This window comes from Myxine glutinosa, chromosome 12 (genome assembly GCF_964187855.1).
Source record: "Myxine glutinosa chromosome 12, kmMyxGlut1.1, whole genome shotgun sequence".
Classification (NCBI taxonomy): Eukaryota; Metazoa; Chordata; class Myxini; order Myxiniformes; family Myxinidae; genus Myxine; species Myxine glutinosa.
This window is the reverse complement of record NC_136272.1, coordinates 3,846,916-3,871,053: the sequence shown is the minus strand read 5'-3', so window position 1 is coordinate 3,871,053 and position 24,138 is coordinate 3,846,916. Positions and strand designations below refer to the sequence as shown.

Below are 24,138 nucleotides of genomic sequence, written 5' to 3'. Positions count from 1 at the left end.
ATTGATAGTAAGGTAGGAGTTAGAGATTGGAAAGTTCGGTTTTGATGAAATAAAGACAGGATTAGGCAAAATAGACTGGGAAATGTTATTGATAGTAAGGTAGGAGTTAGAGATTGGAAAGTTCGGTTTAATGAAATAATGACAGGGTTAGGCAAAATAGACTGGGAAATGTTATTGATAGTAAGGTAGGAGTTAGAGATTGGAAAGTTCGGTTTAATGAAATAGTGACAGGATTAGGCAAAATAGACTGGGAAATGTTATTGATAGTAAGGTAGGAGTTAGAGATTGGAAAGTTAGGTTTTGATGAAATAATGACAGGATTAGGCAAAATAGACTGGGAAATGTTATTGATAGTAAGGTAGGAGTTAGAGATTGGAAAGTTCGGTTAAATGAAATAGTGACAGGATTAGGCAAAATAGACTGGGAAATGTTATTGATAGTAAGGTAGGAGTTAGAGATCGGAAAGTTCGCTTTAATGAAATAAAGACAGGATTAGGCAAAATAGACTGGGAAATGTTATTGATAGTAAGGTAGGAGTTAGAGATTGGAAAGTTCGCTTTAATGAAATAAAGACAGGATTAGGCAAAATAGACTGGGAAATGTTATTGATAGTAAGGTAGGAGTTAGAGATTGGAAAGTTCGGTTTAATGAAATAAAGACAGGGTTAGGCAAAATAGACTGGGAAATGTTATTGATAGTAAGGTAGGAGTTAGAGATTGGAAAGTTCGGTTTAATGAAATAGTGACAGGGTTAGGCAAAATAGACTGGGAAATGTTATTGATAGTAAGGTAGGAGTTAGAGATTGGAAAGTTCGGTTTTGATGAAATAATGACAGGATTAGGCAAAATAGACTGGGAAATGTTATTGATAGTAAGGTAGGAGTTAGAGATTGGAAAGTTCGGTTTAATGAAATAATGACAGGGTTAGGCAAAATAGACTGGGAAATGTTATTGATAGTAAGGTAGGAGTTAGAGATTGGAAAGTTCGGTTTTGATGAAATAATGACAGGATTAGGCAAAATAGACTGGGAAATGTTATTGATAGTAAGGTAGGAGTTAGAGATTGGAAAGTTAGGTTTAATGAAATAATGACAGGATTAGGCAAAATAGACTGGGAAATGTTATTGATAGTAAGGTAGGAGTTAGAGATTGGAAAGTTCGGTTTTGATGAAATAATGACAGGATTAGGCAAAATAGACTGGGAAATGTTATTGATAGTAAGGTAGGAGTTAGAGATTGGAAAGTTCGGTTTTGATGAAATAATGACAGGATTAGGCAAAATAGACTGGGAAATGTTATTGATAGTAAGGTAGGAGTTAGAGATTGGAAAGTTCGCTTTAATGAAATAAAGACAGGATTAGGCAAAATAGACTGGGAAATGTTATTGATAGTAAGGTAGGAGTTAGAGATTGGAAAGTTCGCTTTAATGAAATAAAGACAGGATTAGGCAAAATAGACTGGGAAATGTTATTGATAGTAAGGTAGGAGTTAGAGATTGGAAAGTTCGGTTTAATGAAATAAAGACAGGGTTAGGCAAAATAGACTGGGAAATGTTATTGATAGTAAGGTAGGAGTTAGAGATTGGAAAGTTCGGTTTTGATGAAATAATGACAGGGTTAGGCAAAATAGACTGGGAAATGTTATTGATAGTAAGGTAGGAGTTAGAGATTGGAAAGTTCGGTTTTGATGAAATAATGACAGGATTAGGCAAAATAGTCTGGGAAATGTTATTGATAGTAAGGTAGGAGTTAGAGATTGGAAAGTTCGGTTTTGATGAAATAATGACAGGATTAGGCAAAATAGACTGGGAAATGTTATTGATAGTAAGGTAGGAGTTAGAGATTGGAAAGTTCGGTTTTGATGAAATAATGACAGGGTTAGGCAAAATAGACTGGGAAATGTTATTGATAGTAAGGTAGGAGTTAGAGATTGGAAAGTTCGGTTTTGATGAAATAATGACAGGATTAGGCAAAATAGACTGGGAAATGTTATTGATAGTAAGGTAGGAGTTAGAGATTGGAAAGTTCGGTTTAATGAAATAATGACAGGGTTAGGCAAAATAGACTGGGAAATGTTATTGATAGTAAGGTAGGAGTTAGAGATTGGAAAGTTCGGTTTTGATGAAATAATGACAGGGTTAGGCAAAATAGACTGGGAAATGTTATTGATAGTAAGGTAGGAGTTAGAGATTGGAAAGTTCGGTTTAATGAAATAGTGACAGGATTAGGCAAAATAGACTGGGAAATGTTATTGACAGTAAGGTAGGAGTTAGAGATTGGAAAGTTCGGTTTTGATGAAATAATGACAGGATTAGGCAAAATAGACTGGGAAATGTTATTGATAGTAAGGTAGGAGTTAGAGATTGGAAAGTTCGGTTTTGATGAAATAATGACAGGATTAGGCAAAATAGACTGGGAAATGTTATTGATAGTAAGGTAGGAGTTAGAGATTGGAAAGTTCGGTTTTGATGAAATAAAGACAGGATTAGGCAAAATAGACTGGGAAATGTTATTGATAGTAAGGTAGGAGTTAGAGATTGGAAAGTTCGGTTTAATGAAATAGTGACAGGATTAGGCAAAATAGACTGGGAAATGTTATTGATAGTAAGGTAGGAGTTAGAGATTGGAAAGTTAGGTTTTGATGAAATAATGACAGGATTAGGCAAAATAGACTGGGAAATGTTATTGATAGTAAGGTAGGAGTTAGAGATCGGAAAGTTCGCTTTAATGAAATAAAGACAGGATTAGGCAAAATAGACTGGGAAATGTTATTGATAGTAAGGTAGGAGTTAGAGATTGGAAAGTTCGCTTTAATGAAATAAAGACAGGATTAGGCAAAATAGACTGGGAAATGTTATTGATAGTAAGGTAGGAGTTAGAGATTGGAAAGTTCGGTTTAATGAAATAGTGACAGGGTTAGGCAAAATAGACTGGGAAATGTTATTGATAGTAAGGTAGGAGTTAGAGATTGGAAAGTTCGGTTTAATGAAATAAAGACAGGGTTAGGCAAAATAGACTGGGAAATGTTATTGATAGTAAGGTAGGAGTTAGAGATTGGAAAGTTCGGTTTAATGAAATAGTGACAGGGTTAGGCAAAATAGACTGGGAAATGTTATTGATAGTAAGGTAGGAGTTAGAGATTGGAAAGTTCGGTTTTGATGAAATAATGACAGGATTAGGCAAAATAGACTGGGAAATGTTATTGATAGTAAGGTAGGAGTTAGAGATTGGAAAGTTCGGTTTAATGAAATAATGACAGGATTAGGCAAAATAGACTGGGAAATGTTATTGATAGTAAGGTAGGAGTTAGAGATTGGAAAGTTCGGTTTTGATGAAATAATGACAGGATTAGGCAAAATAGACTGGGAAATGTTATTGATAGTAAGGTAGGAGTTAGAGATTGGAAAGTTCGGTTTTGATGAAATAATGACAGGGTTAGGCAAAATAGACTGGGAAATGTTATTGATAGTAAGGTAGGAGTTAGAGATTGGAAAGTTCGGTTTAATGAAATAAAGACAGGATTAGGCAAAATAGACTGGGAAATGTTATTGATAGTAAGGTAGGAGTTAGAGATTGGAAAGTTCGGTTTTGATGAAATAATGACAGGGTTAGGCAAAATAGACTGGGAAATGTTAACATGTGGCTGACTAGAGACAATGGAACATGTTATAATTGAAGGAACAGTTCGACAAGGTGTATAAAGTGTATCATTTCCATTGAAAAGTAAAAGTAAGAATGGTAACGAGCAATATAACTGAGGCAAGAGATTGAATATGGCGGTGAAGCCGAGGGTGAGACAGACTGGAACAGACATGAAGATAAAGAAGAATGTTCAAAGGTTAGAAGAAGTTAAAAGTGAAACATTGCACGTAATATTGATATATTGGGAGGATATTTACTGTATATAGGGAAACTGCTCTGAAGAAGAAGAAGCTGTATTTATTCGGGAAAGGGTGTGGAGAGGGAGTGGAGCGGTAACCCGGGTGTGTGCGCCTATTTAAGACCGAATGATCCATCTTCGGCGTATGAAGTCCAACCTCGGTGATGCTGGTTCTCCATGAGGTGAAAATAGATCCCAGACATGATTTGAGAATCGTCCATCATTGACAGAACCATCCGTGAAATGCACATTTGGCACGCAGAGTTCGACCGAACATTGACCGGCATTAGGCTCAAGGACTCGAATATGATTCCGCACACAACTCCATCCATTACAAGATAAAAACGTGTTGCGCACTCAGTCAAAAAACGAGCTCCAGTAACAAGACACATTAACATGAGGTCAGCAATGCAATATGGATGATTTCCTTTGGCAGAGGAGGCACTGTCCAGGTGAGGCTAACGTAACTCGAGCAATGCTAATGGTCACACTCAGGATAGCATCTTATCATCTTAATGATTTAACTGCAGCATCAGGATCACAGATCAAGTCGGACACACTGGACAAATGCACAACGTGTCGTTGTCTTCGCGAATCTTCCATCGGCACCCTCATGTACCAAGGAAAAACTGAACAAATATACCTGAGCATTTATTTATTTATTTATTTATGGGAATGACGGTTTGACGAACAGCACAGTTAACATTCCAAAAACTCTGTACATTGAAAATGATTCCTTGCATGGATAACCATTGCATCCTGCCAATGAAATCTGGAACAACAGTGATCGATTATTTTACGTGTCGACCATTGTAACTTCCAAATGACGGTGTCGGCCACAGAGGCCGCAGGTGTAAGGAAGCATCCGGTGTGTTTGACACATCCGCTTCGGGCACCTAAATCCCTCGACCGATGGACAAGGATAGCCGTCCAGTTGGATGTCATCTGTGATGGATAACTTGTGGTCAAAGCTGCAATGGAATCTTCGAGATTATATAGCCTTCCAAAATCGCTGGTGTCAGCTGGGAGTAAAAAAATACAATAAAATAATAAAACTATCAAAAGGTAGTTTGTGATGTGCTGACATCTTAGGATGGCCGGTTGGACAACTGGGAAAGATCATTATGTCTTGAGTCCACCATGATTGAAATGTAAAATTTAACGTTTTAAGAAAATAAAAGCTTGTGAGAGGAAAGGAAAGAGGAAAAGGAAGAGAAGGAAAAGGGAAAATAAAGTAACAGAAAATCAATTACTAAAGATAAAGAATGAATATTCCAAAAAAAAAAAGGATAAGGCGATGTGGGTGCAATTGTTGTTGTTGTTGTTGTTGTTGTTGTATAGCCCCAGAGAGTTCTCTGAACAAGCCTGCGGCACAGAGACAGCCAATCGATCTCCCAGGAGCGACCAGGTGCTTGGTCTATCTCGGCCAATCCAGCGACTTGAAAATTTTTCATTTAGGACTGAGGCCCAATGAGGGGGAGCGCCGTCCTATTGAAAAATTATATCAGGTTCCAGGTCTTCGATCTGTGGAAAGGCGAATCCTTCCAACATGTTCATGTAAGTTGTTGAGGTCACTGTATCCTCAGCAAATAAAAACGGACCCACCAAGCAGTCATGGAGAAGGCCACACCACGCATTGACTTTTGGACTGTCGCGTATGTGTTCAATGGCCACGTGGGGTTTTCAGAGCCCCAGATCCTCGCATTGTGCCAGTTGACCTTCCCCGATAACTGAAGGCAAGCTTCACATGTTAAAATTACCGTTTTCAGGTAATCTTCGTCATCCTTTATGTGAATGAGCATTTCCAATGCAAACACCCTGAATTTGGGTCCGTCTCTGGATTCAAATCCTGTGTACAGTGGTGGTTGGTAGTCCCAGTTCTCTGGATTCAAATCCTGTGTACAGTGGTGGTTGGTAGTCCCAGTTCTCTGGATGCAAATCCTGTGTACAGTGGTGGCTGGTTGTCCCAGTTCCCTGGATGCAAATCCTGTGTACAGTGGTGGTTGGTAGTCCCAGTTCTCTGGATGCAAATCCTGTGTACAGTAATGGTTGGTAGTCCCAGTTCTCTGGATGCAAATCCTGTGTACAGTGGTGGTTGGTAGTCCCAGTTCTCTGGATGCAAATCCTGTGTACAGTGGTGGTTGGTATTCCCAGTTCTCTGGATGCAAATCCTGTGTACAGTGGTGGCTTGTAGTCCCAGTTCTCTGGATGCAAATCCTGGGTACAGTGGTGGTTGGTATTCCCAGTTCTCTGGATGCAAATCCTGTGTACAGTGGTGGTTGGTAGTCCCTGTTATCTGGATGCAAATCCTGTGTACAGTGGTGGTTGGTAGTCCCAGTTCTCTTGATGCAAATCCTGTGTACAGTAGTGGTTCTTAGTCCTAGTTATCTGGATTTCTGGGACTTTGTTGAAATGATTTACACACTTGTTCAACGTCTGCTGCACTTGTGATTGGTCGACTGGTACTTTTCTGTTGCTGACAACTTCCTGTCTCCTTAAACCTCTTGTACCACACTCTGATACGAGTCCACGATGGAGGATTCCTACCATACCTTGTACAGAAATTACGATGAACTTGCGTGTCGGATCTCGTCTTGATAGACCATTCGACGTACTGAGCCTTCTCCTGTGGAGTCGCCATTTTCTTTTTCATTAAAGCACCAGACATGAAAATATAGAAAACCTTATGAGTTTCTGTGTCATATAAAATAAAGGGTGTCGTTGTATCATTTGTGGCACTAAATATATTGTTGCGGATCTCAGCGCCGGCCTTTTCCCCTTACCAAGGGGGGATTAGTCCCCTTGTCTTTGACTAGCCGACGGGACCCGGGACCTATGACGTCCTTCCCGGACAGTGTTAAATAGGGTTTTAGGACTAAGAATTCGCTATTACCTAAGTACTAACGCTGCCCAGAAACAAGGAAATATGCCCCACCCGAATCACGGGTGTTGGTGGATATGCCGAGCGGTAGCGAACCCGTGACCCGAGCCGTTATCAATGACTAAACCCGATCCAAGCGGTTTGTAATCGTGCCATGCTTACCCAATGGAGGAAATCACTGAAACTGTCGAATTTGGAAGAAAGGAATAACACGATTTATTTACACTTTGTACAATAATCAGAAGAAGAAGAAAACACAGTGCAGCCTTAAACAGTCTTATACTTATCCCTGGACAAATGGGCCTGTTCACTCTCAGACACACTCATACGTGGTTTGCAGTTGACCAGGTCAGCACGTCCAGGGATGGCATCCAGGCGGCTCGCTCACCGGTCCCCAACTCGCACCGTGAAGCAGATGAAACAGGCGGCAGGAGCTCTCCGCGTGTCGTTTCCACACACGGGATTATTACAGGGCGAACGGTAGGGCTGGCTTTGGCGGTTACACTTGCGGCTGCGGCCGCATACGTAATAAGTGAATAGTTCACTATGCGCTTCTCAATCAAGCTGTCGTGTGCACACCGGTCCTCTGAGTTCTCCTCACACGAGTGCTCCAGATCAGTTCTCTCCAACACAGTTCTCTCTCAACTCGAGCGCCTGCCTCTCCCTTCTCATAACTCCGTATGCATGCGAGTCCTTGCAAGTTCTGCTCAAGGGCTTTGTGCAAAGGCTTATATCGCCCTGCCCAGCGAACTCTCTGGAACTTGCCAGATGCGCCCTTACCACGCCCTATCACGCCATGCCCTCCGGGCCCTGGTTGGCTGGGAGCCCTTACCACACCGCCTCTGACGTGCTGCTCGACTCGGCCACACCCCGACCCCGCGCTCCTCCCTCTTTCCAGGCCTACCTCGTGTCATTTGACTAGTTCGAGCGAACTAAGGGCAGCGAACGCTGCTGGTAGCCAAAGCGCCACACACGGAGGGATCAGCCAAAATGGGGCACGGGATCGAGTTTGCCCATAGATGTAATTAGAGGGTGGCCGCAAAATGAAAAGGACCTAAGCTCATTTCTTTACACAACGCAGATATTACTAGGGAAATGGCCTTCTCTTACACATACAATGACATAACTAATTCTAAGTGGGCCTACGTGTTGCTTGTGGACTAACTATGGGGGGGCAACCCTTTAACCTTTAATGATGTCATATTTACAATCTCAAAACCGCAACAATTTTAACAAACAAATTTGTTCAGGTTACTTTTGAACACCCTGTATAAAGATCAGGATGGGACAAATGACAGTGGCAAGTTAAACCTTCACATCAGGCATAAAAATAACCCAATATAATTAATTACACAATGATCACCATCAGCAATTCCACACCCTACCCAGGTGCCACATAAATCTACCGCACACACACCAGAAACCAGACAAGTGAGGGGCTTAACGCTGGCCTATGTCGGTATGCAGTGGGTCGCAGCCCGGAACAGATACATGACTGTCGGAGGGGCCTGGCGGGCAGGAGAGCTCTACAGGAGTGAGCATAGAGCAGCCGAAGATGAGCCCAAACAGAGACGTATCATGTAGGCAAGGTCACAGGTGCTGTCTCAGCTAACCTCCCAACAGCATTGAGGAAACTGCTCCCCCTACCTCTGAGTTTTAAACCTTTTCTCCGACTCTGCTAAGAAAGTAGAACAACTCCGCAGAGGTGACGCGCAAGCCAATCATGGCCTGAGAACATGGATGGACGGCATTGCCAAACCATCCTGGGCTCGTCCCGAGTATCAGAAAATAATGGGCTGAGAACATGGATGATGGACGGCATTGCCAAATCATCCTGGGCTCGTCCCGAGTATCAGCAAATCATGCACTGGGGCTGCCAAAAAGCCTCTGAGTCTGCCCTTCTTCTCCATGCGTCCCACCACAACAAAATGGTCGTTCCCAGCCCATGTGCCTTTCCAATGCGAGTGCATGCTCACTTACCTGGCCTGTCTGGTTTCAAAAACATAGCAACATGAACCAGAACAACGTCACCTAAGTATACACTAATTATGGACAGTGTTGTCACTCCATCAATGCAGCAATGGATAACTGAAGCCTAACCACAATCACTCAATACACGTTGAAAATGTCCTCAGACAACACAATTTACCTCAATAGTTAGAGCTTAAAAATAGTACCGTAACTAACGCCTGCCTCTCCATAGCTCCCTCCTACCCCCATGAACAACGTGCACACGCTTCTCCACGAACCATCAACATTGTAAAGATTTTTTTGAAGAGCTGTGGCCAAATTCCATGGATTTTGTGTGTTTCATTTGTCCACAGGTCATTGTGACATCACATTGTCATTTACCCATCATGACATTTCATTGGACGGTTCAATCTGGGAAAGCTGAACTCCTTCATGAGTGCAGACCATTAAACAACATCCACCGGTATTGCTCTTATTTACCGTGTAGACAACCCAGTGTGTCGACATTCACATTACAATTATTACACAACTTGAAGGAAAAAGCAAAATCACATCAACGTCATCATCAGCACAAAGGATTCAGGTAATAAAGGAAGACGAAGGCCCAAAAGACCGAGGACAACTGTTGCTCACCTTGAGTTTCCTGACATTGGTGCAAGGATCGTTGGAGAAGCTCTGGGTGTTGATAGCAATGCTCGCTCGTTCAAGCTCTCCCGTGAGGTCGTTGTGCACCTGCGGCATGGCCAGTCATTTGTTCACCCTCAACTTGCGTTTCTTAGGCAGAACAAGCTCATTAAGAATTGCTCGGGAGTTGCTGGGAATAATTAAATAACCATGTAATGGCAATTAGGGGGTTGATTACATTTGGGATGGGATGTGCGGAAGAAGGATTGGCTGGGAGGGTGTGATTGGTGAGGTTGTTCAAACTGGAAAGTCAAAAATAATTTTAGGAAGGAGGTCAATGGTCATGTGGTGAGGCAGGAAGGAGGTAGTGAGGAAGCGTTGATGTCCTAGAATAACAAACACCTGTGTTATAGCTAGTAGCTCTGTGGCACAATGACTCTTTAATTGAGGCTCACTACACCAATTCCGACACATTATCTAATGTCAAAAGCAGTTTGATCAAATTGCATGAAGAGACTAAGTGCCGTAAGAGAAATAAATGCAGAAATATGGGAAGTAGAAATGGCAGATGGCGATAAAATGAGAGCGATTAGAAAACAGGAGGTTGACAGGAACCAAAATGGACATGGCGATGGTGAAATATGAGGAGGCAACGAGGGAACAGGAAGCTATAAAATCCACAGTACATTTGATAGGTAGGCCATGGTGTACCCCAAGCTCCGCCACACAACTGCAAGGCCTTCCCAACAGAAGTTTCTGCAAAACATCTGTTGTTCTTTTCAGACAATGCTGAAAAAGGTATTCATCAAATGCCTTCGTGGATTGGGCTAGTTATTTGATATTGCAGTTAAACAGGAAGCATAACAAAAGGTGACTTGTATAAGAAATCAAAAAAAAAAAATGATAAAAACCGAAAATGATAAAGAAATAAAGCACATGCCACCAGGAAAAAGGGATCATGAGGTTTCTGTGATATCATTACCAAATATGATACCACTGCCAAGGTATGATACTATTCTACCTTTTCATCCTTCAAAAAGCCGAAGTCATTATGAAACTGAGAGGTGTCCTGGAAAATAAAGGTTAGTAGCCCTCACTTTTGTGATGAAAACATGTTGGGTCAATGAAAAGAAATAACACCAGTTTACACATCACATTTGTAAACGACATGAATTATTTACCCAGCAGCCTTCATTGCACATCATAATATGGATACCTGTATCGTCCAACACAATATGGATGCCAAAAAAAATAATCGCTAAATGGATAAAGTTAGAGAGATCATGCGATTTTACCATATAAATGATCTAAATACGTGTTCGAGTGCAACCACAGGTGGAGACCATGAAGGTGAGGCGTCAAGGTTTGAAATAATTGATACTCTGCACGTCTATCAGACACAAATATGTATTAATAATAATAATAATAATAATATAAATTTGTAATTCTCTTTACTATAATATTATAATCATTGACTTGTACTCTCTTACTCGAGATCTTTCATCCGATAGACACTTGGAACCATCACAATCTGCACATTGAGACTCGTGTTTCACTTTTCAGGTTGTATTTTTTACCATGTGCTCGCGAAGTGAAAAGGACGGTTTGGCAATCAGGTTCATACGTGTGGCGTATGTTGTAAGCAGAGTTAGGAAATCGGGTTCATACATGTGGCGTATGTCGTAAGCAGGGTTAGGCAATTTGGTTCATATGTGTGGCGTATGTCATAAGCATGGTTAGGAAATCGGGTTCATACGTGTGGCGTATGTTGTAAGCAGGGTTAGGAAATCGGGTTCATACATGTGGCATATGTCATAAGCAGGGTTAGGCAATCAGGTTCATATGTGTGGCATATGTCGCAGGCAGGGTTAGGCAATCGGGTTCATATGTGTGGCATATGTCGTAAGCAGGGTTAGGAAATCGGGTTCATACGTGTGGCGTATGTTGTAAGCAGGGTTAGGAAATCGGGTTCATACATGTGGCATATGTCATAAGCAGGGTTAGGCAATCAGGTTCATATGTGTGGCATATGTCGCAGGCAGAGTTAGGCAATCGGGTTCATATGTGTGGCATATGTCGTAAGCAGGGTTAGCAAATCGGGTTCATATGTGTGGCATATGTCGTAAGCAGCGTTAGGCAATCGGGTTCATATGTATGGCATATGTCGTAAGCAGGGTTAGGAAATCGGGTTCATATGTGTGGCGTATGTCGTAAGCAGGGTTAGTCAATCAGGTTCATATGTGTGGCATATGTCGTAAGCAGGGTTAGGAAATCGGGTTCATATGTGTGGCGTATGTCGAAAGCAGTGTTAGGCAATCGGGTTCATGTGTGGCATATGTCGTAAGCAGGGTTAGGAAATCGGGTTCATATGTGTGGCGTATGTCGTAAGCAGCGTTAGGCAATCGGGTTCAAACGTGTGGCATATGCCATGCATGTCTGCAATTTTAAAATTCGTTTTCTCAGCAACCGTTGGTCCGATTGACACGAAATTTTACCATAGCAGCGCCGACGCCTGTAGAATTTTTTAATGCATAATTATGACGTCATATGTCACGTGGTACGGACGCCATCTTGGAAAAAACGTTACACCTCAATATCTCTGAAACAGCTCCATGGACTCTATGCGACTCACGGCTGTCTCTTTTCCCCGCCGATTTTCCCTTCCTCCTCTTCCGGTTTCTTTGCCGCGTTTTGCCTTTTCCTCCACAAACATTTATTTTTACCTTTTACTAAAGTCATCTCCATTTCACACAGAAATCTTAACAACAATATTACCTGAAACTAAAAATCCTACAAGTATATAATAACAACAAAGGCGGAAGTGACGAATCCGTAACACAGGACTAAACCCAATTCCATTCCCATCCTCATATCCCCTTTTATTTGACTTCCCTGTGAATATTGTTTTTTTTTTTTGCTTCCCTTTCCCTTCCCTGTGTTAGATAGAGGGTCCGTGTGTGCGATGTTGTGTCGGCCTTTCGTATCGGATGTATGTGGCCTGTGTCAATTGTTTCAATCTGTCATTATTCATAATTAAGTCCGTCGTCATACTTATACGATTTGCTTATTGTATCGTTTTGCATTCTTTGACGTAAATAGATTGTATTTCCTTTTGTTTGATTGATATTTTTCGGATTGGGCTGCTAGTGACCCTAAGCCGCCAGTGTGGCAGTGTAAACTCGAGAGTCTTTACTCATTGCACTAAACCAAAAGTTCAAGCTTCCAAAAACCACTCGGTCAGCTTGTGTGCCTTGGCCGGGCGGGTTGGGGATAGGACCTTTGGTCACTGACATTAGTCACCCTATAACACACTTAGTCGGAAGTGACGTTTGGGACTCTGGTCCTCATCCCCGTCACCCGTAACAATAGTATTAGGTGTACCAGAAAGTAATGTCGTTTTTTAAAGCTGTGAATTCCCCTTTGAAAATCGACATTACTTTCCAGTACACCTAATGTATAACACATACTCTAACATGTATAGTATATAAATACATATAATATAATATGTATAGTATGTAACACATATAATATAACATGTATAGTATACAACACATAATATTGCATGTGTATAGTATATAACACAATCTAACATGTATAGTATGTAACACATAATTTAACATGTATAATCGATACCATGTATAGTATATAACACAAAATTTAACATGTATAATATAACACATATAATATGGGGTGATTTTTTTAAAATTGAGAACCCTAAATAAATCCCATACACTAAAAACTATATCTGTTATGAACCTAATATTTTGTGTAAATATAGCCTGTTAGAGAAAAACGTAACATCATCCTGAGAGTTATCAGGTATCACATGATTTATCATGTTACTCGGCAGTGATGTTTAACTGTTTTTACTCAGTCATGGCATGGCACTCATTGTGGAAGAACACATGTTTCTTGTCAAACATTACATCAAAGCAGCTGTCCACCACCATCTCTTATCTTCCCCCATCCAAAACCTTGATCTTTCCTTCCCCGTTAATACATCCCAAATCCACCTCCTTCAAATTCCCTGTTTTCTTTCCCGAAAGTCGTTGTCGTGTCCATCTTTTTTATCCTATGTACCCCGCCCAGCCCTCTCCCTTCCACAAATCTCCTGACATCCCTGTTCTCTACTGTTGTTGTGCTTCCCTCTCTCTCTCTCCCCCTCTTGTCTCCCGGCTCCCATTATTGTATGTTCTATGTGTTAGCTCTTACACAAGGCGGTCAAGACACTCAAACTTTATCCCTACAAAATTCATCCAGTGCATCAGTTACTGGAGCCAGATAAAGAAAAACGAGTAGCCTACTGTGAGTGGCTCCAGAGGATGGTAAGAGAACAAGACAATGTTTTGGATGTTGTGTTTTTTTTTTTGCAGAGTAAGCATGTTTTCATCATCTGTGCATTCCGTGAAAATTGGTGTTTGGTGTGCTGTAAGTCAACAACGAATTATTAGCCTAATTTTCTTCTCAGAAACAGTAAACTTAGAACGTTATATCAACATAATCCATGAGTTTTTTGGGAACGTTACAGAAGATGAAATCAACCAATGATGGTTTCAGCAAGAAAACCACTTCGTGATACAGCACGACCGAACATACATTACTCTTTGGTGACCGTATAGTGTCCAAATCATTATGGACACCTCAATCCCAAGATCTTATGTCACCAGATTTCTTTTTGTGGGTATATTTGAAGGATATAGTGTACGCTACAAATCCACGCACTCTTGGTGAATTAAAAACAATAATCAGTGACACAATCAATAGTATTCCCCAATAAATGCTACACTCTGTGTCAGAGAGCCAGAATGCAATGAAGAAAGAATTTGTGACTCCAACATGGTGTTGGACACTTTCAGCGCTACATTTAGCGTAATCAATTGTGTGGATCATGTCACGTCTTCCTGTAACATGAGGTGACATCTATGCAAAATATTAGGTTCCTAACTGATATAGTTTTTAGTGTATGGGAATTACTAAAGAGTCCTCAAATAATAATTAAAAAATCACCCTATATAACATGTATAGTATATAACACAAAGTATATAACACATATAATATATAACATGTATAATATTGTAACGAATTTGAGAAGTGTAACGGTTTTGAGTAGTGTAACAATTTTGGAAAAAGTGTAACGAATGTGAAAAGTATGGTTTTGTTGTGTGTAACACCCTCGTAATGTAAATAATGGTCGCAGCCATCCTCCTAGTTAATTCCATGAAACTTACACACAGGCCACGATATATCTTTTTAAATAGTTTATTTCCTTATTCTATGTAGGCTAAATATGTGTTTCCCACTAGATTGACTCTGCATTGCATCAAACGAAATAAAGCGTAGGCCCCTCCGATGATCCATGGCAGCTCAAGTGCCAGGGATTCCCCCACTTGAGCTTGGACAGCAACCGTTTATTGCAGTACTGAACTGCTGTGCAACGTGACGGCGCCTTACCTGCAGCTGCTGACCGGTTTTCGCCATTTGCGGCCATTACGAACAAGGGGAGTGGCTAGAGAAGATGGGTCGCCCCCCTCGTCATAGGGGGGAGGAGTAAGTCGGCCCCGCTCATCCAACCCAGAACAAGGGGTTTGGCTAAGAGAGGGCGGAGCGGGAACCCCCGAGAAAGTGCGCGAAGGTTCGGTGAGAAACCAATATAAGCCGCCGTGGGACGCACTCCACCCTCTTGCTCTGACCCCGTCCTCTTGCTTGCCGTCGCTCGTTGTTGCTGGGGAGAAGGAAGACGCCTGAACGAGCAGGTGTGTGCGAGCCATCGTGCGACCAGCTGCGCTGCAGCTAAGGGGGCAGCTAAGGGGCCGCAGGCCACGAAAAGGACGCGCCAGGCAGCAATCCACGCTGGACCCTCCATTGCCTCCCAAAACAACCATCCATCCTCAAGCCATACCTGCCTGCAATATCCCCCGTGTAAGTGTGAACGTCATCTGTCTTAATCGTTGTCCTGGGGTTAAGTAAATTGACTAGTATAAGCTAACGATTCACTGTGTGACTGCTTCTTCCATCCATTGCTTGTAAATAACTTTGATCGCTCCTTCTTTTTGCTTGTGTGTATAATAAATCCTGTTATTCCTCCGTACTCTGTCTTCTTCTCTCTTCCTTCTCTTTCGGTCGCTTTAGAGGTTTCCAAATTGAATATCTGTGGTGCGATCTGGTCAACGTTGGGGGAGTCGGGCCAATCGGGGATCCTGTAACGGTCGCGGTTGACCATCCGCTCGGCCCAAAGTAACATCTTGTCCGCGACCCGTAACAATATATAACACACATATAACATGTATGGTATACAACGCATAATATAATGCATATAATATAAAACATGTACCGTGGGACCCAGCTATTCACGGGGGATACACTCCTGGAAAATCCGTGAATAGCGAAACCGCGAATAGCGGGGATTTGTTTCAATGGAAAAAGGGGGATAGGTTCCGGAGTCGCGAAAATCCGCGAATAGAGAGGAACAAACCGCGAATGGCGAGGCAAATCCGGAGAATGTCGACGATAATCAGTGAAGGTCGATGAAAGTCCCAGAAATAGCGAGACAAAACCCGCGAACGTCGATGAAAATCCCGTGAATGTGTGCCGCAGCATTGTTTCAATGGGGAAAAGGGGGATGGGTTATAGGTTCCTGGCAGTTCCTGATTCAGAGGAAAATTTTAAAAGTTTAAAATGTTTTCGACCGCAAATGCACATGATTACAGTTTCACAGAAGATGCTTACAAATTTAAAAAACGACAACACCAGGTACCATTTCCAATTTATTGAAGGAATGCACTTACAGTTTATTAACAGTGCTTAACCATACCGCACCATGAAAGTAAAAACAAGACCGAAGTCTAACAGCGGCGTAGCTGGGCTTGCAAAATATTATAAACCACAAACACATATTTTTAGCTTTTCAAACAGTCGCTAATGCTGCTTATAACATTAAACAAAGAAATTTGGAGAAATCCCGACATCCATGAGGTAGGTTTTACTTACAGAACTGAAGGAAGATCTACTGTAATCTCTACACCCCACAAGGTTTGAGTTAATAACATGCGATCAAAAAACCGAGACGAATTCCTTACTTCCGCGGTTGTTCGTACCATACACCGCTTATCATTGATTCATGAACCATACACCGCTTCAATCCATTAACATTGTATTCACGATATTGGGATTAAAGCATTATGGTCATATTTACTATATTATTATTATTACTATTATGAAAACGATATGACTGAAACGATACACTACTGTATTAAGAAACCTGGGCTTAATTTGTCCGAAGCAGTCCGAAGTGTAGGCATAAAACCGAAGGCCTATACGTACCGTATTGTTGCAAGAGATGTAACGCCGATGCTTTTTTTTTTTGTGTGTGTACTGAATCGAGGCTCGTGAAAGAGCTGACATTTATTTCACAAACAAATCAACCAGACAAACAAAATATATAAAAAGAGGGAGCGGAAGACAAGAGAAGGGGAAGCACACAAACACTTGAGGGCACACAACATTTAAGAGCAGGGAGATGTGTGGGAGGGAGACTGCTTGGGGGGAGGGGGGTGGCAGAAGTATCAAACACAAGGACACCAAGGACTTCCAGGACAGAAGTTGGTATTTCAAAAAAGTGGAATTGGGGTGAAATTAGCGGGGATAGAAAAGATCAATGTTTTGGATGGGGGAAGATAAGAGATGGTGGTGAACAGCTGTTTTAAAGACCTGGAGGGAGGAGTGGGATTGAAGAGAGTGAGGGAGTTGTTCCAGAGGCAGGAGAAAAGAGGAATGAAGGAGTGAAGGTGAGCAGAGAGTCTTGATTTTGGCAGTTTAACCATAAGAGGGTTGCAGGCAGATCTTGTGCGACCTGTAGGAATATTTGCTGGACAGAGCCCAGAGAGAGCTGGGGGAGCAAGGCCGGAGAGGAGTCGGTAGAAGACAGAAAGACCACCAACCTGCCTGCGGTGAGTGAGTGAGAGGCCCGTAAACATATAGTAAGGGAAACATATGAAAATCTGTTAACTAAATTGTTACCAAAAAATTTCTTCACCAATATGTTTGTAAAGGTGTGTAATAACATGTGTTAAAATGTTGAAGGTCAACTCCCGTGGGAAACCCAGAAAAAAAGCTGTTGAATTCGGGTACCGAAAAATTATTTTCGAGAATTTTTATTTTTTTTAATCAGCCCTTAAGTAACTTATGAGGGGTCAAATAAGGGTTTTTCATGATTCTGAGTTGATTGTTAACATTTATATTTCACCACAGACACTCCTTTGTGGAAAAATAATTTCTAAATATATCTCATTTTCTACTTTGCAGGACATGGAGTCTAGCAATATGGATGAAGACGTTACTCCACCTGTGCTCAATTGCTTCATCTGTGCACGCTCGGATACACCAGCTGAAAGGCTCATACAGGCAACTCCAAAGGGATACTCAACTTTATTGAAACAAGCAGAAACTGTCGAAAATGTTACTGTTGTGGAACATATGAAGGAGGCTCAAAAGGAAGGAAAACTGAGGTACCACCAGAAGTGTAAAAATGATCTGTACAACAACTTTGTTGCAACCACCAAGAAGTCAGCTCAAGCATCAAAGGCAGAGAAAGAGTCATCAAAGTTGAAGAGAAGACGCCCTACTTGTGAGTTCAGTTCATCAACTGGCTGCAGTTCTAGAAGATCACAGTCAGTTGACCTCCTGTATAAGGATGTATGCATTCTTTGCAACCAACCAGCCCAGCTCTACAAAAATAATCCAGCACAAGCTAGAAAGAAATACAGAGTGCCAGATAATTTGACTGCAGATACACTGAAGGCAAGCTTGCTGAAGACAGCACAGAGTCGCGGGGATGACTGGGGCACTGAAGTCACTGGACGCCTGGAAGGGATCAACGACTTGGTAGCAGAAGAAACACTGTACCATTTGCGATGCAAACTTATGTTTGCAAGAGGTGACAGTTTGTCCAAGACTGATGAGGAAGGAAAAAGGAAGAGAGGACAGAGGAGTATTGATGAGGAGCGAGAGGCAGTTTTTATTGAATTCTGCGAATGGTTAGACTCAGAATTAGAGCATGGGGTAATGAACATGGACCAAGTCCATGAAAAGCTGCAGGAGTTTGATCAGTCACCAGAGAAGAGCCTTTCTTATTCAAAGCATTGGCTAAAGATAAAACTTCTAGAGAAATACGAAGACACCTTGTATTTCACAACACAGGAAAGAAGGGCAGATGTACTCTGTCTCAAAGATGGCACCGACAATATTCTGCGAGGGCATCATGCTAATCTTGACCATGGAGATGAGAAGACTCAGATCATAAAGACGGCACTCAAGTTCATATCCAATGATATTGCCTTGATTGATTTAGGTCAAAAGTCATACCCCACCACACATAGTATGACTGACATCGATAGTCAGCTGACACTTGTTCCTGCAAGCCTTCAGATGTTCTTGAGACCGATTGTCAAGACAGACGAAAGAGTTGCCGTTTGGGGGCAGAATTTTATTAAGGCCTGTCGACCTCGGTCTGGAGTATTGCCACACCAAATGGGGCTTGCCATACAACTTGATCATAGATTTGGGTCAAAATGGATGCTCAACAAGTTCCACCGGCTGGGATACACTGAGTCTTACACGGAGACACAAAACTACAAATACTGCTTCCTTAATAGTAGGAGTGGAGATGATGTTCCAGATACTTCTGGCACTCTTGACACCATTGTGGAGGAAACCGATGAACAGATCAATGATGAGGTTGCGGTTGATGCTGCGCTTGAGGATCAATCAGTGATGACAGCCAAAGTGCCAGCCAGTGAAAGTGAATTGTCAAGTAATGATCAGGTGGTCTTTATGGAGGTTGGGGAAACAAACAATGCAGTCACTCAGTTTGTTGGAGACAATATAGATTTAAACATTGTCTCTATTCACGGAAACACTCCCTTTCACTCAGTGGGTTGGATCGAAGTCACCTCTCCGGCACCACCTTTGTTCTCAAGGAAGGCAGCGGCAGGAGTGATCAAACCAGAGACTCTACCTCCAACAGAGGGTGCAGCTGCACAACATTCACTCCGTGCCTACCTGCAGACCCGGGACTGGATCCTTCTACAGAGCATGTCTTGTTCCTGCAAGTCACCCCAGTGACTATGGATGGACAATAGGTGTGCATGGGTATGAGCCAGTTCCAACACTGGACCCCACGGCTCCTGAGGAGCTATTGCAGTTCACGAGCTGTAATTGTCATGGAGATTGCAGCAACCGGCGATGCAGCTGCAAGAAGAATGGGGTCACGTGCATCTCGGCCTGTGGAGTCTGTAATGGCATTACATGCAGAAACTGCAGTCATGATGTTGTTGAGTCTGAAGAAGACATAGACAATGACTGTTGAAACTTCTGACATTGTGAATGAGAAATAACTCTTGAGTATTATATATGTATGTGAAATAAAAGCTACTTTGTGTGTAAATGTAAAAGTGAAAATATAAATGTTAACAATCAACTCAGAATCATGAAAAACCCTTATTTGACCCTCATAAGTTACTTAAGGGCCGATTAAAAAAAATAAAAATTCTCGAAAATAATTTTTCGGTACCCGAATTCAACAGCTTTTTTTCTGGGTTTCCCACGGGAGTTGAACTTCAACATTTTAACACATGTTATTACACACCTTTACAAACATATTGGTGAAGAAATTTTTTGGTAACAATTTAGTTAACAGATTTGTGAAATACATAGGTGGGCGCGATTCGGAAAATTTTAAGTCCGCTTACCGCTTATCCGCTCCGCCAGCCCGTGTAGTCCGATTCGCTTATCCGCTTCAGCGGCCGAAAATCTTAGTCCGCTTACCGCTTATCCGCTTATCCGCTTCGATTCGATTTTTTTAAAGCGCTTCGACGTTTTTAAAGCGATTTTTGACGTTTCTAAAGGGAATTTAATGCTTTTTAAGCCTAAATAGCCATTTCTAACTACTACAAAGACAAACAAAGCTTTTAAGATCAAAAATATACATTTTTATTTAAATAAAATTTATTCAAAATTTATTGAAATAAAGTTTTCCACTCGACTCTACTCTACTCTACAGTTAATTTAAATATAATTTTAATATATGCAAGTTACATTAAAGAAAAATCAATTTGCCCGTCCTTTCTTTGACAAGAGAGTCTACTAGTCAACAGACTAGCACTAGCAGTCTGTTGACTAGTCCTCGTCTTCCTCCTTCACCTCGTGGGCCTTCTTGAGGATTTGGAGGTTGCCCTTCATGAAGACGAGGGCCTCGAAGTTCGGTGCAGCCAGGGCCGACCTCTTAGGCCTGAGGATGTCCGACCCGTAGCTGAACACGCGCTCGACCGAGGCAGAGCTCGGGAGCGGCGTGTTATGCCTGAGAAACAGAGTTACCCAAGCATCACGGAACTCGAGCGGGAAGAGATTGGGCGAGAGCTGTAACGTTTGGTTATTCAGACACAAACAAGTCAACAAGATGGCGGGCCAACGGACTGCCGTTTATTCGTCATGGTGTCGTGAACATGCCGTAAACCATGACGTGAACATAACGTCATGATGTAATGCGTTATGTTACAACCATGTCGTAAACCATGACGTGAACATAACGTTATGATATAATGCGTTATGTCGCAAGAGCCGAGTTGTTAGGGTTTCACTTATTATTCACTTAAATAAATATTCACAATTCTAGAGTAACGGCTCAGGCTAACAGCTGATTTGGCGAATCGCGATGCGCTTTAATTTTTCGGTAGTCCGCTTACGCTTATCCGCTTCGGTTTCCGGGGGTTGTTCCGATTCGCTTATCCGCTTCGAAAACGTTAGTCCGCTGCAGCGGATAAGCGGATAAGCGGACTTTCGAAGCGGACCGCCCACCTCTGGTGAAATATCTCATAAAATGCCCTTACTAATAAGAAAAACGTAAGGTAGAGCATGGCGATTGTGATATATGACAGGTTTGACAATATGTTTGGCATGAACGAAATTGGAATCAAAATGGCGGTGCGTGGCGAGTCAGCCTCCATACCACCGTAATGACATCAGACGTAATCACATCACCCTGTCATGTGACCAGATCCTCAGCTCTGATTGGTATACATTTGAGGGGACATACATACATACAGACGGACAAACAGCATTCGAGACGACATTGCCCTATGGGCTATGCCGTAAAAACACAACACCATCATGTAACATTTTAATTTTTTATTTTACAAACACACCTAACTTTCAAATGATGATGGTGATGGTGATGGTGATGAATTAAAATCCCATGAATTCCTCGAACTTTGAGAGCGACCCACATGATGGTGCAGCAAAATCGTGCACTAAGGGAGAGTGAGGAGAGGTAGGAGAAGGTGAGGACGCTGGGGTGAGAATGCTGGTGAGGACGCTGAGAGGAAGACAGGAGAGGGTGTTGATGATCTTGAGGTGGAGGGAGCAGGGCTGAAGAAATGGGGGATGGGGAGCTGCCTGACAGATTGCCCAACATTTTGATGTAGCTCTTTGTACGGGAGCAGCGCATCATCCAAGCCTCTCCTGAACTTGAGGTACCTCTCCACGACTGGGTCAGCGTCTTGCAACCTGTCCGCAAGCGACCACATGTCCTACAGCAACTCACCCAGGAACTGGACTGTGAGATTGGACCTCGACACCTCTTCCTCATCACTGCCCACCTCCCCCTCCTCGTCTTCGGACACCTTTGGAATGGCCTCCAACTCCTCTTCGTTGAGCGGGTTTAGGGAACGGTTCAGCATCATGGTTTTCAGCATGAAGTCCCTCGTCTGCGTGTTGCCCACGATCCATATTCTGAGAGTCTTCTCCATCCTTTCCATGTGGACATTACGGACATGGGTGACAACATTCGTACTCAATGCAGCGCTCGCTGAAATTCTCTCACGAATCGCCTTCTCCTTCTTCCATATGTAGTGAACCGTGGATTCGTTGACGCCATAATGCCTGCCTACGGAGGCCACACTCTCTCTTCTCGAAAGCCGGTCGAGCAGCTCCACTTTCTGGCTCAGGCTCATCACTTTATTCTACCTCTTGGTAGTCGAAGCATCTCCAGCACTGCTCTTGCACTTGGGAGCCATGATTGAACGATGAGCAAAGCGAGAGTCAAAGCAACGGGACGAGAAGGATGATCGCGATCCAGGACACAGTCTGTATATGTAGGAATGCAAGCATTGTGGGTAGCTGCAGGAGGGTTGAATATCCTGGACATTGTTGGTGGGGGATGTTATCGGATGATGCCATATTGAGCTTACCTGCTAATTTCAATAATATATTTCATGAAGCATTTGCATTCTATAATTCGCGGGGTTGACTTGTTTTCATAGCAGGTGGAACATCCCGTGAAGGTCTCAATTATAGTCCGGCTAAAATTTGCGGCCACGAAAGCCATTAAAACGCGAGCACACAGCAGTGAATGTATAAGCAGGTCATGCTTGCGGCTTGTAGATGTTATTTTTTGCGAATGTCCAGCTGCTTTATACATGGCTGGTGAAAGATGGGTTTTATAAATACAGTACCGTACAGGTATGTCAAGCCAGCGGCTGCTGAAGCAGGTGAAGTTTGCGGCTCGTGGAAGATGTTTTTTGCGTATGTCCACCTGCTTTATGCATGCCTGGTGAAAGATGGATTTTATAAATGTGTCAAGCTTACGGCTCATGAAAAAAACGTTTTTTTGTGCCCCTGAAAAAGCGCGAATTTGCGGAACACGGCCGCGAATAGAAAAAAACCCGCGAATTTGCGGGACATTTTTCCGCGAATAGAGAACCGGGTCGCATTTTATCACCTGTGAATACGTGGAATCCGTGAATAGCAGGGTCCGACTGTATAGTATATAATTCCTTAATATCTGGAATGGACTCTGTGTCCTGGACTCAGCGAAATGTATAATATATATATATATAATATAACATTTAATATAACACTTATAGTATATAACACATTAACACATATAACATAACTTGTATAGTATACTACCAAGACTACCCGGCATTGCGGGGGGGGGGGGGGTATGGGGGAGGGAGGAGGCAGGAGAGGGAGCGGTGAGGAAAGGAGTGGGGGAAGTGGAAGGGGGGAGGGATGTGAGAGGTGAGGGGAGAGGGAGGGGAAAGATATACTACATATACATATTTGGGGGGAGGGGTGGCTTTGACAGGCCCCTCTGTTTTGGGGGAGGGGGGATGAGAAGGAGAACATATTTACCCGTGCAAAGGGTGCTTTAACCTCAGTAGTGCCCAGGTAAAAAATGGAAATTGTAATACCCTCTGCCACCATCACCACGTGGCACTACACGGTACACATTTACATAGAGAATGTACGCCCCTCCCCTGGTCCCCTACACCCCTGAATGAGGCCGCGGCCACATAGCCTATGTTACCCCCCAGACAAAGTTGTATTTGTATTTGTACCCCAAGTAAAGTATATAAGGGTTTATAGCTGGAGTACCTGGCGTTGCTCAAGCGAAAAAGAAACATTAACATATTTGAAATGATAGAAAATATAATGGAAAAGCAATTACATCCAAATCAGAATCCATCACAAATGTCAAATCATCATTTCACCTTTGTGTTGAATATATTCTGGTGAATGTACCGTTCATCACGTTTCTGAGTTAGGTGTGATGTCGATCAGGAGGAAGAAGAAGCCTTACCACCGACTTCGTACACATCCGGGATTGTTTCATTTATTTGTGCTCAAATGTCTGGTGATTGTTTTGTATTTATTTATGCGAATGTGTACTTGGATATAACTGTCATTAATTTTAAAAGGCTGAGGCACTATGGAGCGATTTTTTTTGGA

At 42.4% G+C, this 24,138-nt stretch overlaps 1 protein-coding gene across 1 annotated transcript in view; it reads right to left on the bottom strand.

Moving 5' to 3' along the window:
* LOC137437288 (gamma-aminobutyric acid type B receptor subunit 2-like) overlaps positions 1–24,138 on the bottom strand; it is a 915,845-nt gene that overhangs the window by 599,396 nt on the left and 292,311 nt on the right. The window contains exon 4 of the mRNA XM_078766430.1: positions 9,364–9,462. Coding sequence (XP_078622556.1) covers positions 9,364–9,462 — 99 coding nt within the window. The remainder of the gene's footprint in view (positions 1–9,363; positions 9,463–24,138) is intronic.